Below are 15846 nucleotides of genomic sequence, written 5' to 3'. Positions count from 1 at the left end.
TTCCTTAGGCTAGATGCTGAGGAGAATCTGTGGGCTCAAAGGGAAAGAGTTTTTAAAAAGCATTTCATGTAAATGGCTAATTGAGTTCTATAAAGACTTATATCAGTTTATACATTCAGCAACAGATTTGTGAAAGAGATAAAAAAAGTAAGAGTTCACAAAAATGGCTGCTGATTGTTCAGATTAGTTTTTGGCATATTTAAGAGATTCTCATCATGATCCTCTTACATATTGGTAATTTTTTAAAAAGGGGATGTGACTACCTAATATTATTTGATCAGTGACTTAAATCATACAGTATTTACTGGCCATTATTTTAGTGATAACTGTAAGACAGTCTGTGGAAGTGTTATTTCTTTTTGCTAAAGGTACTTTATAGACTGAAGAAACAGAAACTATATAACTATGTTGAATTAATAGCCCTGATTTTTGCAGAAATAAAAATAATAAAATTTGAATGCAAGAAGGAGAAAACCACTGTTCTAGAGCAAAGCCTCTGGCAGCTGGTAGATGCTGAACAGTCCTATGAGTGACTGGGTAAGAGTAGTCATTTTCAGGAATGGAGGTCTTCTTATAGTTAATAGACCAGATGCAAGGTAAGGTTACATAGGAAGATGGAAGATGGTGGTTAAAGTAGAACTTCAGTGTTTGGGGACTTCCAGCCAAGATGGAGGCCTAGGTGGAAACACTGTGCCCCCTCCCACAACTAAATATAAAGACAGCCAAGTTTGAGAAACAAAAACGCAGCCAAAACAGTGAAAATTGAACTGTACGGAAGTTCGACAACAATGAACCACGCAGTCAGACTGGTAAGAGGGGCGGAGGCAGTGGCGGAGCAGGGTCGGGCTGGAAACACCATTCAGTCCTACCGACCCAGAAGCAGAGGCGGAGGCGGAGGGGGTTGGTGGATCCCAAGCATGGGGTGGCAATGGGTGGACCCAGTAAGGGCGCAGGGCAGCTGGCTGACTGTGGTCACGCATTCACGCACAGATAAACCAAGAGAAGGAGCAAACAGTGAGACAGATGGCTCAGGCTAGGGCCCCGGCGACAGGAATTAGAGCCAGAAAGCACCAGCTGGAAAGACTTTCTCGGGGTCGAGGGGCCAGGAGAGGCTCCCAGGCTCACAGAGAGTTTGTGGGAGAGACCCGCAGGGTCCTGGAGAGTACACAGGCCCACACACCCGGGAACCAGTACCAGAGGGGCCCAATTTGCTTGTGAGAAGCCACAGAGGGGACAGAAATCTGAGAGAGAGTGGAGCGGAGCAAAGTGCCATTTTTCCCCCTCTCTGACCCTGCCCCCACATACAGTGTCACAATCCAGCAACTGGGTCGCCCAGCCCTGAGGAACACCTAAGGCTCCGCCCCCTCAAACATAACAGGTGCAAACAGACCAAACATTATGACTCAAGAACAGCTCAAAGCCCCAGAGCCTATAAGTCTAAGTGACCAAGAAATAGCCAAACTTTCAGATGCACAGTTCGAAACACTGGTGATCAGGATGCTCACAGAATTGGTTGATTTTAGCCACAAATTAGAGGAACAAATGAAGGCTAAACTAATTGAAATGAAGGGAAATGCACAGGAAACCAATAGTGATGGAAAGGAAACTGGGACTCAAGTCAAGGGAGTGGACCAGAAGGAAGAAAGAGACAACCAAACAGAAAAGAAGGAAGAAACAAGAATTCAAAAAAATGAGGAGAGGCTTAGGAACCTCCAGGACATCTTTAAATGTTCCAACATCCAAATTATAGGAGTACCAGAAGGGGAAGAGGAACAGCCACGAGTGGAAAACTTATTTGAACAAATAGTAAAGGAGAACTTCCCCAATCTGGCAAAGGAAATAGACTTTCAGGAAATCCAGGAAGCTCAGAGAGTCCCAAAGAAGTTGGACCCAAGAAGGAACACACCAAGGCACATCATAATTACATTAGCCAAGATTAAAATGAAGGAGAGAATCCTAGAAGCAGCAAGAGATAAGGGGACAGTCACCTACAAAGGAGTTCCCATCAGACTGTCAGCTGATTTCTCAAAAGAGACCCTACAGGCAAGAAGGGGCTGGAAAGAAATATTCCAAGTCATGAAATCCAAAGACCTACTTTCAAGACTGATCTATCCAGCAAAGCTTTCATTTAGAATGGAAGGGCAGATAAAGTGTTTCTCAGATAAGGTCAAATTCAAGGAGTTCATCATCACTAAGCCCTTATCATATGAAATGTTAAAGGGACTTATCTAAGAAAAAGAAGATGAAAAATATGAACAGTGAAAGGACAGCAAACTCACAGTTATTAACAACCACACCTAAAACAAAAGCAAAGTAAGAGGACAGCTAGATCAGGAGCGGAAACATGGAAATGGAGATCACATGGAGGGTTAGCAACAGGGCAGTGGGAGGAGGGAGAAGGAGGGAGAAGGTGTAGAGAATAAGTAGCATAGAAGGTAGGTAGAAAATAGACAGGGGGGAGGGCCAGAATACTATGGGAAATACAGTATCTAAAGAACTTGTGACACATGGACATGAACGAAAGGGGGGGAATGGTGGGGGAGGGGTGTTCAGGGTGGAGGGGAGTCAAGGGGGGAATGGGACAATTGTAGTAGCATAATCAATAAAATATATTTTTTAAAAAGGAACTTCAGTGTTTGGATTCAGAGAAAGAACAATTTTAGGTCAAGAAGGTCCAGGATTGACCCTACCACAGGAATGATTCGAGGTCAAGGAACTGAGTGTTGCAAGGGTTATCAAAATGGATCATATCTGGCAAAGGCTTGAGTCTAAAGGGAAGCTGAAACAGGAATTCAAGATCTCAAGAGGACTCTGGCTACTTTCTGGGCCTGAATTATGTAAAGGTGACTGTGTATATACCTACAGACATTGTGACCCATCCAGGTTAATGCACCAGTACAGGTAACAAATCTACAAGAAGTCTATGACTGTGCCAGCTCTGCCTACTCACCCTTTAAGTAAGGCTGGGCTAGGTCCCAGGCTTCTATGGAGGAATTCTAGGGTAGAGATCACAAAAACCCAAGGATATCAGCCTTATAAAAAAGCAATTTGCCTGAGGCCTGCCCTATTGGGATCAGTACTGACAGGATGGCTGCTGATTCTAACTGGCTTGCAAAGAATTAAAAATTCCACTAGTTAGCACTTGTACATATTAAATGATTTTTTACCCTTTATAAGTTTCCCTTTTACAGCTTTACAGGAGCAATGCTCACAATACCTTTCTGGGGTGTGACTCTGATTAGGTCTTAGATTATGGCCACCCGTTCCATGTCTTCTTTACTGAATGCTGGTACTGAAGAGCTCGGGGGCCCAAGGGGCTGTTTTCACTGCTTAACACCTGTGCAAACTTCCACAAAGATACTTCCTCCCCCAGCCTCAGATTTTCCACTTGTAAAATGCCAATAATAATAGTACACTACATAGAGTTTTTGTGAGGGTTAAGTGAGGTAGTTAATATAAAGCACTGGACACACAGTGAGCTCCTTATAAATACTAGTTATGATTTGTTACCTTGTCCAGTACGGGTCATTGTCTACGTGTGTGGCTTACGGTGTTGCAGTTTCATTAAACTGCGTGTGCTCTTTCCCGCGCATCTGCCTGACTACTTTTTCTGGTTAGACAGCGTTTGGGAATGTTGATAACTTGCCGGCGTTTGAGCCTTGAGCCGGAGGACGGATTGCGCAGCCGCAGGAGAGTTTGCAGTGGTGCCGGACCGTGGTAGGGTGAAGCAGAGTGCTTCTGGCCTTGCCCCGCCCCTGGGGGGGGGGTGATGAGGAAACAACGGATTGCGTAGTATTCGCCGCACGTCGCAGTAATCCACCTTTGGGCCCATGGCGCCGGCACATCGCTGTCCGTTGTGCCGCCAGACCTTCTTCTGTGGTCGTGGCCACGTCTACAGCCGGAAGCACCAGCGGCAGCTGAAGGTGGCTTTGGACCGGCTCCTACCCCAGGTGCGGCCGGTAGGCTGGAGTGGACCGCAGACACCCTGGGGACAGGGATGCGGACAGTTCAGTGAGGAGCCAAACGGGTGGGATCTGGGGGGTCTCGCTCGGGTTCTCACTTGGCCTCTTCCCGATTACACTCTCTCCCGCAGGTGGAGGCCGCTCGCAGGGCCATCCGCACAGCTCAGGTGGAGCGTTATGTGCCCGAGCATGATAGGTGCTGCTGGTGCCTGTGCTGCAGCTGTGAGGTGCGGAAGCACCTAAGTCACGGAAACCTGACAGTGCTGCACGGGGGGTTGCTGGAGCACCTGGCCAGGTGAGATTCGGGCCAGGACCCTCTTCGAGCATGTTCGCATACAGACGTGGGAGGGAGGATTTAGGGTAGCTGAGAGAAGAAACGCTTTTGCGATTTGATCAGGGTCGATGAATTGTCACCTTATATAGGCTTTTGGCTGCTGTGGTCCCAATGGTGTTGGTGGTCTAACTAGAAAAACCAGCAGGGCTGCTATTTCAAGGTTAACTCCCAACACCTCCTCTTATATTCTCACGTTTTTATTGGAAAAGGAAGACTGGAAATCTGGAAGAAACTACTAGTTAACAATATTTCTCTCTCAGCCTTGCCTTGCCCAGAGGCAGAAATCCAGAAATGTCAGTTTGCATTACTTATTTCTTGTGCCTAAGTATCTGAGTAATAATCTATAATCTATCATTGAGATTTTTCATACTCTCCATTCTCAGCCCAGGGCACAAGAAAGCAACTAACCGATTCTGGTGGGAGAACAAGGCAGAGGTTCATATGAAAGAGAAGTTTCTCATCTCCCCTCAAGATTATGCACAGTAAGTCACTGCTTATGAAAGATGAAGTACCAGAGTGGGAATTCTCTGGATTTGTGTCAGGTACAGGAGTTTCCTCTATTAATTGGAAAGTTTAGTAAAGACTTCCTAACTATTCATTTTCTTCATAGCACTCATTATTCTAGGTAGTATATTGGACACAAGAGAAATATGATTGCATCGTTGAAAGACTTATGATCTAATTGGGGACTGGATTTGCAATGCATTTAGCAAATGGAGAACAATATATAGTAAAAGTTGACTAATCAACTACTTAAATGTGTGGCACTATAGGAGATCCTTCTGCATGGTGTGGGCCCAGCTCACACTCGGAAAGGCATGCACCTAGTCAGCCTAGGCATGGGAATATAATCTGCAACCTTTCGTTTCACAGAACAATGCTCCAACCAACGGAGCCTCTCTGGCCAGGGTTCTGTTCTTCGTAGTTTTAGACTCCATTTGAACTGGCCTATGGAGAACCCTCAGAAACAAGTGCAGGAAGCTGGTCAGCACAGAGGGAGTATGAGCCCTGACTACCTCAAGAAGACAACACAGGCAGCCTCAAGACACCACTTTTATTAGGACCATATTGAGATTATGGGATATGTAACCCAAGGGCATCTCAGAGCTAAAGTTAGAAAAACTCGTGGCATCTATTATTCCTTTCTATTCAGTGTGGAGAATAATGAGGAAATGATAAGAAATGCTTAAATTTCACTACCTTGCCTACAGACCTGTGGTTCAGACTGGGGAGATGGGGATCTGAGGACAAAAACCACTCACTCCTCATACCCTAATCCAGTGTCATATTATGATTTTGGTGGGCGAATAAAGTACAGTTGAGCAGAAAGGTTTATAATTGAGAATTATGAGGATGGACTCTTGAAGCTTTTATTTAAATGTAGTTTTCACTTTTAACCCTATAAATTTCAAGCAGGCGTACATATATAAGACCAGACGAGGATAAGCCTGACTGACAAGTAATGATAAAATGAGCCAGTTTTAGGTTCAGTCAGTTTTTACTTATAGAGACAGCAAAAAGAGTAAGCCCAATTGCCAGCTTCCGAGGTCCATGAACCACATCCAGAAAGGACCAGGCTGAAGCAAAAGGGCTAGGTGACATCAGCATGAGTGGTTGGGAGTTGCTGAGGAGCCAAATGTAGACTGTAGGTACATGGGTTTAACGTCTGCAGTTCTAGTCTGAGGGGCAGGACAGAAAGCCCCATACTTCATCAGAACTCCAGAGTTGAGAAGCTACCTCATTGTAACCAAATGCAGTGCTCACTGCCTGCCACAGTGAAAGCCAAACTCATGAGACAAGGTGCTAGTGAAAAGGAAAGAGGTTTATTGAGATGCCAGCAATCTGAGAAGACAGTCAGTCACTCTTGTCTCAAAGCCCATCTTAACATCAGTGCAGGCAGAGGGTGCAGGCAGAGGTTTTTATAAGGAGGAAGAAGGAAAGCAGAACAAAGAAATTAAAGGAGGGAGACATTGAAAAGTTCTCTACATACAGACCAGCACAGTCCATTTTTAAAAAGATGTTATTTATTTATTTTTAGAGAAAGGGGAAGGGAGGGAGAAAGAGAGGGAGAGAAACAATGATTATATCATTGCCTTTTGTACCCTACTGGGGACCTGACCCACGACCCAGGCATGTGTCCTGACTGGGAAATGAACCAGCAACCCTTTGATTCGCAGGCTGGCACTCAATCCATTGAGCAACACCAGCCAGGGCCCATTTGTGCTTCTTAATCCCTTCACTTTTTTTTCCCATCTGCCAAATACCCCTCTCATCTGGCAACCAACAAAATATTCTCTGTATCTATGATTCTATTTTTGCTCTTGTTTCTTTACTTTGTTTTTTAGGTTTAATTTTTGACAGATATGTATTTATTGCCATTGTATTATTCATATTTTTAAATCTTTTTAAAAATGATTTTATTTTTCTATAAAGGACACATGGACAAAATCAAGGGAGAGGATGGAAGTAAGGGAGGGAGATGGGTTTAGAGGGGATGGGGAGGAGACAGGGGAGAAAATACAGACAACAAGAATGAAATAATTTGAATTTAAAAAAAGATTTTATTTTTATTTATTTTTAGAGAGAGGGGAAGGAAGGGAGAAGGAGACGGAGAGAAACATCAATTGGTTGCCTCTTGCATGTCCCCAACTGGGAATCTGGCCTGCAACTTAGGCATGTGCCCTGACTGGGGATTGAACTGACAACCCTTTGGTTTGTGGCCCATGCTCAGTCCACTAAGCTACACCAGCCAGAGCTATCTTCATTTTTTTTTTCTTTTTTCTTCTTGCTGTTTTGATTGGTTGTTTTTTGCTTCCTTATATCCCACATTACTGATTTGATTCTTGGCTTTATCCACTCTATTATTGTTTCCCTATAAATTTTTTTCATTTCAATTAGTGTTATTATTGTTTCCCTATAAATTTTTTTCATTTCAATTAGTGTATCCTTCATTTCTGACTGGATCTCTTTTATGTTGTTGAGGTCCTCACTAAGTTGATTGACCATTCTTATAACCAGTGTTTTGAACTCTACATGTAGTAGATTGCTTGTCTCCATTTTCTTTTAGTTCTTCTAGTTTTGACCTATTCTTTCATTTGGGTTATGTTTCTTTGTCTCCTCATTTTGGCAGCCTTCCTGTGTTCATTTCTATGTATTATGTAGAGCTGCTTATGTCTCCCAGGCTTGGTAGAGTGGCTTACTGTCATGTCCTGTAGGGTCCAGTGGTATAGCGTCCTCTATTACCCAAACTGGGTACTCAAGGTGTACCCACCATGTGGGCTGTGTACACTATCTGTTGTAGTTCAGCCTTGATTGTTGTTGGCACTTCCAGTGTCAGCCACCCACTGTGTTCTGTCCAGGGTCACACAGCATAAGCTCAAAACAATCTGCAGATGGCTCTACTTGTGCTGGACTTGGAGTTGCCCAGGTGAGGCCATGCTGTGACTCAAGGCCAGCTGCTGCCAGTGCCAGGCCTTAGTGAAACGTATTGGGCTTGCTGAAGCCAGATGCTGCTTGTTTGAGAGAATTTAGGAAAATCTGGAGCATGGGCCAAGACAAGCCATTTATATGGAAAAGCCACTGGAAACAGCTTGGGTGGGCCTGAAATTTGGTTGGGGCCAAGCCTCAGGGAATCACCTTGGTAAGGAAAACAGTGATAGCCAGGTTGATAGAGTGTCGAATATGGCATCTCCTGCTGGCTCTATGGCTCTATTCAGGGTGGGCTCAGAAAACGAACAATGGCTTCCACCAGCACTTCTGTCTAGGAGAAAGCTGCCCCCAGCTCTTGCCCTGATGCCAGGCAATTTAGTTCTTCCCCATATGTTTCTAATGCCTTTCAGTCTGGTGCCCCTGCACTGGAGCTCAAATGGAGTGAGTCCAAGTAAGTCTGTGTGCTGGCTCTTTAAGAGGAACACCCTGGGATTCCAGAAGTTTGTCTTCCACACCCTCAACCCCTGCTGTTTTTTACAGCCAGAAGTTATCTTCCTGGCACTGGAATTCTGGTCCGGGGTGCCTGATGTTGGGTGGGGACCCCTCACTCCTGAGATATCCCTCCCAATTTTTATCCACCACACACAGGTGTGGGACCAGCCCATTCTGCATCTCTGCTCTCTCCTAGCAGTCTCAATGCTGTTTCTTCCTTAATTCCATAGTTGTAGGACTTCCACTCAGCTCAATTTCTGACAGTTCTGAATGATGGCTGTTTAATAGTTTAGTTGCGATTTTGATGTAGTAGTGCAAGAAGACTAGCCATGCCACCATCTTCCTACAAATAGGAAATCTGTACTTCTTAATCCCTTCACCTTTTTTACTTGTTCACCTTGGCTCTTTGTTTCTAAGTACTACTTTCTACCAAAAGGAACTATATCTCATTGGAGAAGTGGTCAGTTCAGGTTTGGTGCAGGGAAAGTAGTACATGGTGAGACCATGGAGTGGTCCAGAGGACAAAAGAGCTGGTTTGAAGAGGTTCTCACTGTCCATATATGGGATAATTTGAGTATCAAGAATAATAATTGATTTTCTTAAATGTGGTGATGGTGTCATGGTTTAATAGACTGTTTCTGTTGTCAAGAGATGCATGCTGAAATATTTAAAGTCAAGTCTTATAATATCTAAAACCCATTTTTGTTCTGGCAAAAAAGGAAATATATGTACAAAAGAGAAGTGGAGCCAGTATGGTAAAATGTTAACAGTGAATCTGGATGATGTACCAAGGTGTTCATTGTACTATTTTCTTTCTGTGAATTTAAAATTACTCAAAATTTAAAGAAAAAAATTATCTACTGAGGATCTTTTCACAACTAGCAGGACTTGGGGTCCTGGGCTGACTTGCCTGTTTTCTTTTTAGATTCAAGAAATCCATGGTGAAAGGTTTGGATTCTTATGAGGAGAAAGAGGATGAAGTGATCAAAGAGGTTAGTTAAAAGAAAGGCCTCTGAAGCACCCAGCCCCCATGATCTTGTACCTAAGCAGCCTTTCTCCCACAGATGGCAGCTCAGATCCGTGAGGTGGAGCACAGCCGGCAGGAGGTGGTTCGATCCGTCTTAGAGGTTGGTTTCCCTTGGAGAAGCCAGAGCAGTATCCAAATCCACTGATTCCTGCTTCTCCCAGGTCCAACATTTCACCTATCATCTCTAAGAAAACTCATCATCCTCATGCTTCACCTGCTCTGCTTGAATTCCCTTTCCTGTGCATAAGAGGGCAGGTCTTGTCAGTGGACAAGATGTGGGCAGGGCTGGAATGGAAGAATTTACAAGATGGGCAGTACCCTCCATATGCCAATTTCTTTCTTTTTGGAGGGTAGGAACATAGCCTAGGCAGATTCTTAAGCATCCTAGACACATTTATTTTTCCTGAATCAAACTCAGCCTCAGGCAGTGCCAGACCCAGAAGAGGGCTCTTCGGCACCTGGAAGCTGGAAAGGGACTAACAGGTAAGAGAATCTCTCATTGGGAGTTTGACCTGTTAGAGCATTCTGTAAATTTTTAGTGGGAATATGGGAACAAACATTATCTTTGCTATCCTCATGGTTCAAGGACCTCCTTTACCAGCCTGGCTCCTGTTTGTCTTTTTCAGCCAAGTAGCCTGCACCTCAGAGAGACCCTTATACTTGGACCTGCCACTAGCCCAAGAGCTTGACTGGATGGACACAGGACAATCTCTGACATTCATTGGCCACCAGGTACAATGGATAAGCCAGCCAGGAAAGAGACAATGACCCATCAGCATCAAGAACCCATCTCTCCTGGGTTTCCTATCCATTCTTATCTGTGGGCTTTTCTCTCTTGCTGTAGTGTTCCATAGTATGTAGTGTTTTCAGACATCTTTGCTAACCCTCCAACCACGCCTATTGCTGCCAATGCCACTTAGAAGGGTACCAAAACTTAGTTGCATCCTCTAGGGAACCCACAGTTCCAGCTTAATACACTTATAGCTATCCCACAGGTATCTAAAATTACCCCCCTCCTATAGTCCCAAAAACTGTAGATGCAGATCCTTATCCCATCCATCTTCCACATGCTATCAAGTATGTCTATTTTACCTCAATACAAGCTGGCCCCTTAGAACAATTCCTACTCTTCCCTGCAACCCTGTTTCAAAAACAGAATCACTGCATCACCTGCTACCTTTAGGCTATATTCCACCTGTACTATGCTTCCTTTTTGCACATGCAGGTGCCATTGCTAATACCGTGTACCCCATTCTCCTGTGTATAATGTTTCCATATATAATATACACCCACATTTTTGTGCACATTATACACGAATTATACCCATGTACAATACACATCCTTATTTTTTCCTCAAAAGTTTGGGCAAAAAAGTGCACATTATACATGTCAAAATACAGTATGCTGTGCGGAAAGGGTTTTTTGTTCACCTGGCACGTAGTTGGCACAGCTCCACTATTAAGACCACGAGTCTCTTGAGGACAGGATTTTCAACGATTTATTGTGTTTTAATTTTTAGAGAGAGGGGAAGGGAGAAAGAGGGAGAAGCATTGATGTGTGAGAGATACATCAGTTGCCTCTCACATACCCTCAACCGGGAACCCAGCCCGCAACCCAGGCATGTGACTGGGAATCAAATTGGCGGCTTTTGGTTTGTGGGCTCGCACTCAATCCACTGAGCCACACCAGCCAAGGCCTATGCCTTTTTTTTTTTTTTTTTAGATTTATTTTTATGGGGACCAAGTGGTAATGGAAAAAATACAATAAAGATGAAATAAAAATATAAAAATATATTTTATTTATTTTTAGAGAGGACAGAGGGAAACACTGATGTGTGAAACATCTACCAGTTGCCTCTAGCACACTCACCTCCAACTGGGGACCTGGTCCGCAACCCAGGCATGTGCCCTCACCAAGAATGGAATCTATGACCTTTATGCTTGTGGGTAATCCCCAAACCACACCAGTCACAGCTACTGTGTTCTTATTTTTAGAGGGGAATGGAGATGTGTGGTTGCCTCTCATGTGTAGCCTGCTGGGGCCCTGGCCTGTAACCCAGACATGTGCTTTGACTGGGAATCAAACCAACAACCCTTTGGTTTGCAGGCTGGTGCTCAATCCACTGAGCCACACCAGCCAGGGTCTACTGCTAACAGTGTGTAGAATTAGCATTGTAGCACTAGTTCCATCCATTGCCTATAAAGTTTGCCCTTTCTCTAGCTATGAGTATCCTTTCATATTTTGGCTTTCTATATCTAGGATTTTTTTCCCCCCATTTCCAACTACAGGACACACCAGGAGTTGGTAACATCCACTCAGGTAAGGCCCAGGGCAGTGTTTCTCAAGGAGTAAGAGGCAATAAAAAAAAGTAATTTTAGAGGAGGAAAGGGTGGGAGAAACTTCAATGCGAGAAACATCTGTTTCCTCATATATACACCCCAACTTGGGTCCAAACCTACAACCCAGGCGTGTGCCAACTGGGAATCTAACCAGCGACCTTTTCACTTTGTGGGATGATTGATATGCAACTGAGCCATGCTGGACAGGTTGAGGCAATTATATATATAATTTTCTTTTTTTACTACCATCCTACCCTTCCCAACTCCCTCCTGTTTCCATCCCCCCCTTGTTTTTGTTCATGTGTCCTTTATACTTCCTGCATATTTTTAAAGTTGAATTGCTTCTCAGCCTTTTGGCTAAGTCGAGTGTAGTTATCTGTTCTTAACAGTTTAATATTTAATATATTCTCTCAGGACAATATATTAAATTGCTTTTTGGAACAGGGAGTTGGAATAGGAGGTTGCTCTGTCCACTCTGTGCATCGACCTGGTATTGCAATACATCCAGGAAAGGCACATCAGAAAAAAAAACTGATTAAGATAAAGCACTAACTGCAGTCTAGCTGTCTATTAATAGATGAAGGTATGAAGATGTGATACATACACAATAGAATGTTACTCAGCAATAAAAAATGAAATCTTGCCATTTGCAACAAAATTGATAGACCTAGAAGGTATTATGCTAAGTAAAATAAAGGCCAATATCATATGATCTCATGTGGGATCTAAAGAAACTAAATGAATAAACAAAACGGAATATGCTGATGACTTCTAAAGAATAGGAGGTTGGGGGATGGAAATGAAAAAAAAAAGCACCATCTGATGAAGGACTTGGATCCTGCATATATCAAGAGCTCAAAATTCAATAAAGGCATATAAAAAGATGCTCATCAGAAAGGCTAAAATTAAAGACTGAACACAGACGTGTGAGAACTCTCACTCAGTTGCTGGTGGAATGTAAAATGGCACCACTTTGGAAAACAGTCCAAGTTTAAAATCAAACATGATTAGCTATTCCAATAGGTTTGTACACAAATTGTAGCAGCTTTATTTTTAGCAGCCCCAATCTGGAAACAATCCAAATATGCCTCAACAAATGAACAGTAGGATAGTACTCAACACAAATAAAACTCAATATAACTGCATATGCCAAGTGCCTTAATTCTGTTCAATGGGCCATTCTTTTCCAGGAGCCACACCTCCCTGGGTGATCCAAGATGAGGACTACAGCTCTGGGAATCAACAAATAGGACCTTCCTATGAAGAATTTCTGAAAGAAAGTGAGTAAAGTAATTCAAGAATGGCAGTGAGGTGTTCTTTAAATCTTCCTATTTGAATAAACCATTTACTTATCATTACAGAGGAAAAACAGAAATTGAAGAAACTCCCCTCAGAGAGAGTCGGGGCCAACTTTGATCATAGCTCCACCACCACTCCAGGGTGGCTGCCCTCTTTTGGCCGGGTCTGGAATAATGGACGCCGCTGGCAGTCCAGGTATGGGAACTGTGTCTGGACCCCAACATACCACCCCTTTGGAAAGTCTCACTTTTGTCATGTTAACCCTTCATTTCCTTTCAGGCATCAATTCAAAATTGAAGATGTAGCAAGGAACAAACAGCAGTCACACAAAGAAAACTAATGGTTTCCTGGTACTTTTGTAACAACCACAGTCAGCAAACCCATATCTGCTATTAAACTTTGTATCTGCTTCTCATAGAAAACACACACACCCACTTACTGGTTTAATAAAGTTTTATTTTTCAAAATGTACAGCTGGTGCGACCTGTAAAAAAAATTAAAAAGAATCAGTACTTAGTTTTGTAAGGGGGATGCATACTTCCTATGTTATGAGACCCTGGATTCTTGCTCACCTGTTCATGCATCTTCACCAACAGCTGGGGCATCCCCACCTTTGGTGTTTCTGGTGTAAATTACTTGAGCTCTATGCTTTGAAACTAGTTTAATAAGTCCTAAGGAGAAAATACAAAGTTTTCACATAGCAAGTGACATTAGAAAGTGAATTTATATATTCCTCCCCAAAACAAAAATGCTGAATTTGAGCATGAGACTTTACTATCCGGTAGACCTGCCCATATTTCTTGGTAATAATCTAATCTCACTTATCCTTCTAGAGGGACCCATTACCTGCTCTTGAGATAGCCACCCTCATAGCACCTTATCCAAATTAGGCACTACAATAGCTTCACCTAACTGCCACAGGGTCCATGGCACGAAAAATGGCTGCCAGGGCTGACATTGTTAAAATTGTATTACTAACAACCACTGGTTAGCCTATTTTTTACAATCCCAATAAAAACATTTGAGATGGCTAACATGATCAAGGCCAATTTAAATGTGCAAACCCACACCAGTACAATATTCCCTCTCACCTTTACTAAGGAGCTCCTGAAGGGCTGCCCTAGCCAAGGATCCACGGATCTTCAGTCGCTCAGAGACAACAGCTGGGGTTATAAGCTTGTAGTTGGGAACTTCCTTGCAAAGTTTATCATATGTTGCTTTGTCAAACAAGACTAGGTTATTGAGCTTGTCCCGAACTTTGCCTTTGGACCACTTCTGCTCATAAAAACAAAGGAAAAAGAATCAGTGCCCCTGGAAGAATCACCCTTTTTCTCCCAATCTGTGCCAGAGAACTCTCTCTGTATGGCAATACTGAGGTCACTGTCCCTTGGCCTGCAAACACGTAACATTCAGAATTTCCAAAAATCTACAAATTAAGATTTAAATAACAGAAAGCCTGGATATAAAGTAAGAGAGATCTTGGTACCTAATGCCATCAGATACATTTTGAGACTTCTGGATATGGGCTGAGCCCCATCAGACTAATTAAAATAATATTCCAAACCAGGCATCAAAACAAGTTTGTTTTTAAAAAAATATTTAATCCTCACTCTAGGCCATGCTTATTGGTTTTACCTTTTATGAAAAGGGAGAGGGAGAAAAAGGAACAGAAACATTAACTGGTTGCCTTCTGCTAGCACCCAGGAAGGGATGGGTGTACAGTGCCCCCGAACCCCGGCATGTGCCCTGAACAAGAATGAAACTGGTGACCTTAATGTTTGCAGGATGATGCCAAACTAACCCAGGCCTAGTTAGGGTCATGGTTATTGAGTTCAGGGAAGAGAGGGGAGAGAAACACTGATTGGTTGTCTCTGGCACACGCCCTGAAATTTGTTTATAGGACAACACTCCAACTAAGCCACCAGCCAGGGTCAAGACAAATGTTTGGTACATATTAATTTAATTTCCAAGTAGTATGTATCACCCCATCCTTTAAATGAGGGGAAAAAATGATAATGGTGATAAGGGCATAGCTTTTGACTCTAGCCCTGGCCAGGTCGCTCACTTGGTTAGAGTGTTGTCCCATTAAGCCATTGTTATGGGTTCCATTCCTGGTCAGGACACATAAGAAAATCAACTAATCAGTGGGACAACAAATCAGTGTTTCTCAAATCAATCAATTAAAATTAAAAATTAGCCCTAGCTGGTGAGGCTCAGTGGAATGAGCACTGGCCTGCCTGCCAGTTCGATTTGTGATCAGGGCACATGCCTGGGTTGTGGGCCAGCTCCTCGGTTGGGGGCAACCCATCCATGTTTCTTTTTCATATTGATGTTTCCCTCCTTTTCTCCTTCCTTTTCCCTTTCAAAACAAATACAATCTTTATATGTATACTCAAAATTTAAAAAGTAATCAGATTCTACAACCCACAACATTAAAGCCATTTACTGTATGTCACTTATTACTACAGCAATATGGAACGGGCACCCCCAGTCATCCTTAATCTTAGAGGAACTGACTCTCACCTTCTTTTTGGCCTTGCCGCCAGATTTGTTCACTGGGTCTTTGTCTTTCTTGGCAGATTTCCCAGCATCTTTCTTCTTCTTGTCGTCCTTGGGCGGCTGTTTAAGAAAGGCGAGAAAACAGCCAGCTCGTAACGCAACCCCATGCTCCCCTCCTACTGCGCCTTCTACCCCAGTCAAGCTCCACTAGCGAGCGAGCACGCGGTTTAGGTAATATACCGGCTGGTCCTGAGCTGCAACCGGCAGTTCTTGAGGCCCTCCTCCCAAAGGAGTCTCATCCGCGCCCTGTCACCGTCTGGCCCTCAGAACCGCACTAGCTTTGCACTGCTACTCACCATTGTGAAACTCAAGGAGCGCCGGACCTCACTGCTACCTGAGAAGATGTCGGAGGAAAAGGAAGCGCCACTCTCCAACAGTCCCACAAACCATCGCCCTCGGCAAGTA

At 43.6% G+C, this 15846-nt stretch overlaps 2 protein-coding genes and 1 non-coding gene across 3 annotated transcripts; 2 read left to right on the top strand and 1 right to left on the bottom strand.

Annotated features, from left to right (window-relative positions):
- The first annotated feature begins 3754 nt into the window (after positions 1-3754).
- CENATAC (centrosomal AT-AC splicing factor) lies at positions 3755-13353 on the top strand. Its single transcript, XM_037067585.1, has 11 exons — positions 3755-3950; positions 4094-4257; positions 4680-4778; positions 9143-9209; positions 9282-9344; positions 9663-9727; positions 9871-9976; positions 11533-11563; positions 12774-12863; positions 12945-13077; positions 13162-13353. Exons 1-11 carry the CDS (start codon positions 3831-3833, stop codon positions 13220-13222), a joined length of 999 nt encoding a protein of 332 aa, XP_036923480.1. The 5' UTR covers positions 3755-3830; the 3' UTR covers positions 13223-13353.
- On the top strand, positions 11921-12107 carry LOC119001949 (U2 spliceosomal RNA). The gene has a single exon (XR_005069653.1). It is a non-coding gene; the product is annotated as a U2 spliceosomal RNA (small nuclear RNA).
- On the bottom strand, positions 13317-15844 carry RPS25 (ribosomal protein S25). Its single transcript, XM_037067587.1, has 5 exons — positions 15738-15844; positions 15406-15501; positions 13974-14157; positions 13455-13553; positions 13317-13366 (listed from the first exon to the last, which is right to left on the bottom strand). Exons 1-4 carry the CDS (start codon positions 15738-15740, stop codon positions 13459-13461), a joined length of 378 nt encoding a protein of 125 aa, XP_036923482.1. The 5' UTR covers positions 15741-15844; the 3' UTR covers positions 13317-13366; positions 13455-13458.
- Positions 15845-15846: the final 2 nt, after the last annotated feature.

This window comes from Sturnira hondurensis, unplaced genomic scaffold, assembly GCF_014824575.4.
Source record: "Sturnira hondurensis isolate 20B ecotype Veracruz unplaced genomic scaffold, ASM1482457v3 Scaffold0017284, whole genome shotgun sequence".
Lineage (NCBI taxonomy): Eukaryota > Metazoa > Chordata > Mammalia > Chiroptera > Phyllostomidae > Sturnira > Sturnira hondurensis.
This window is presented reverse-complemented; position numbering and strand designations above follow the sequence as displayed.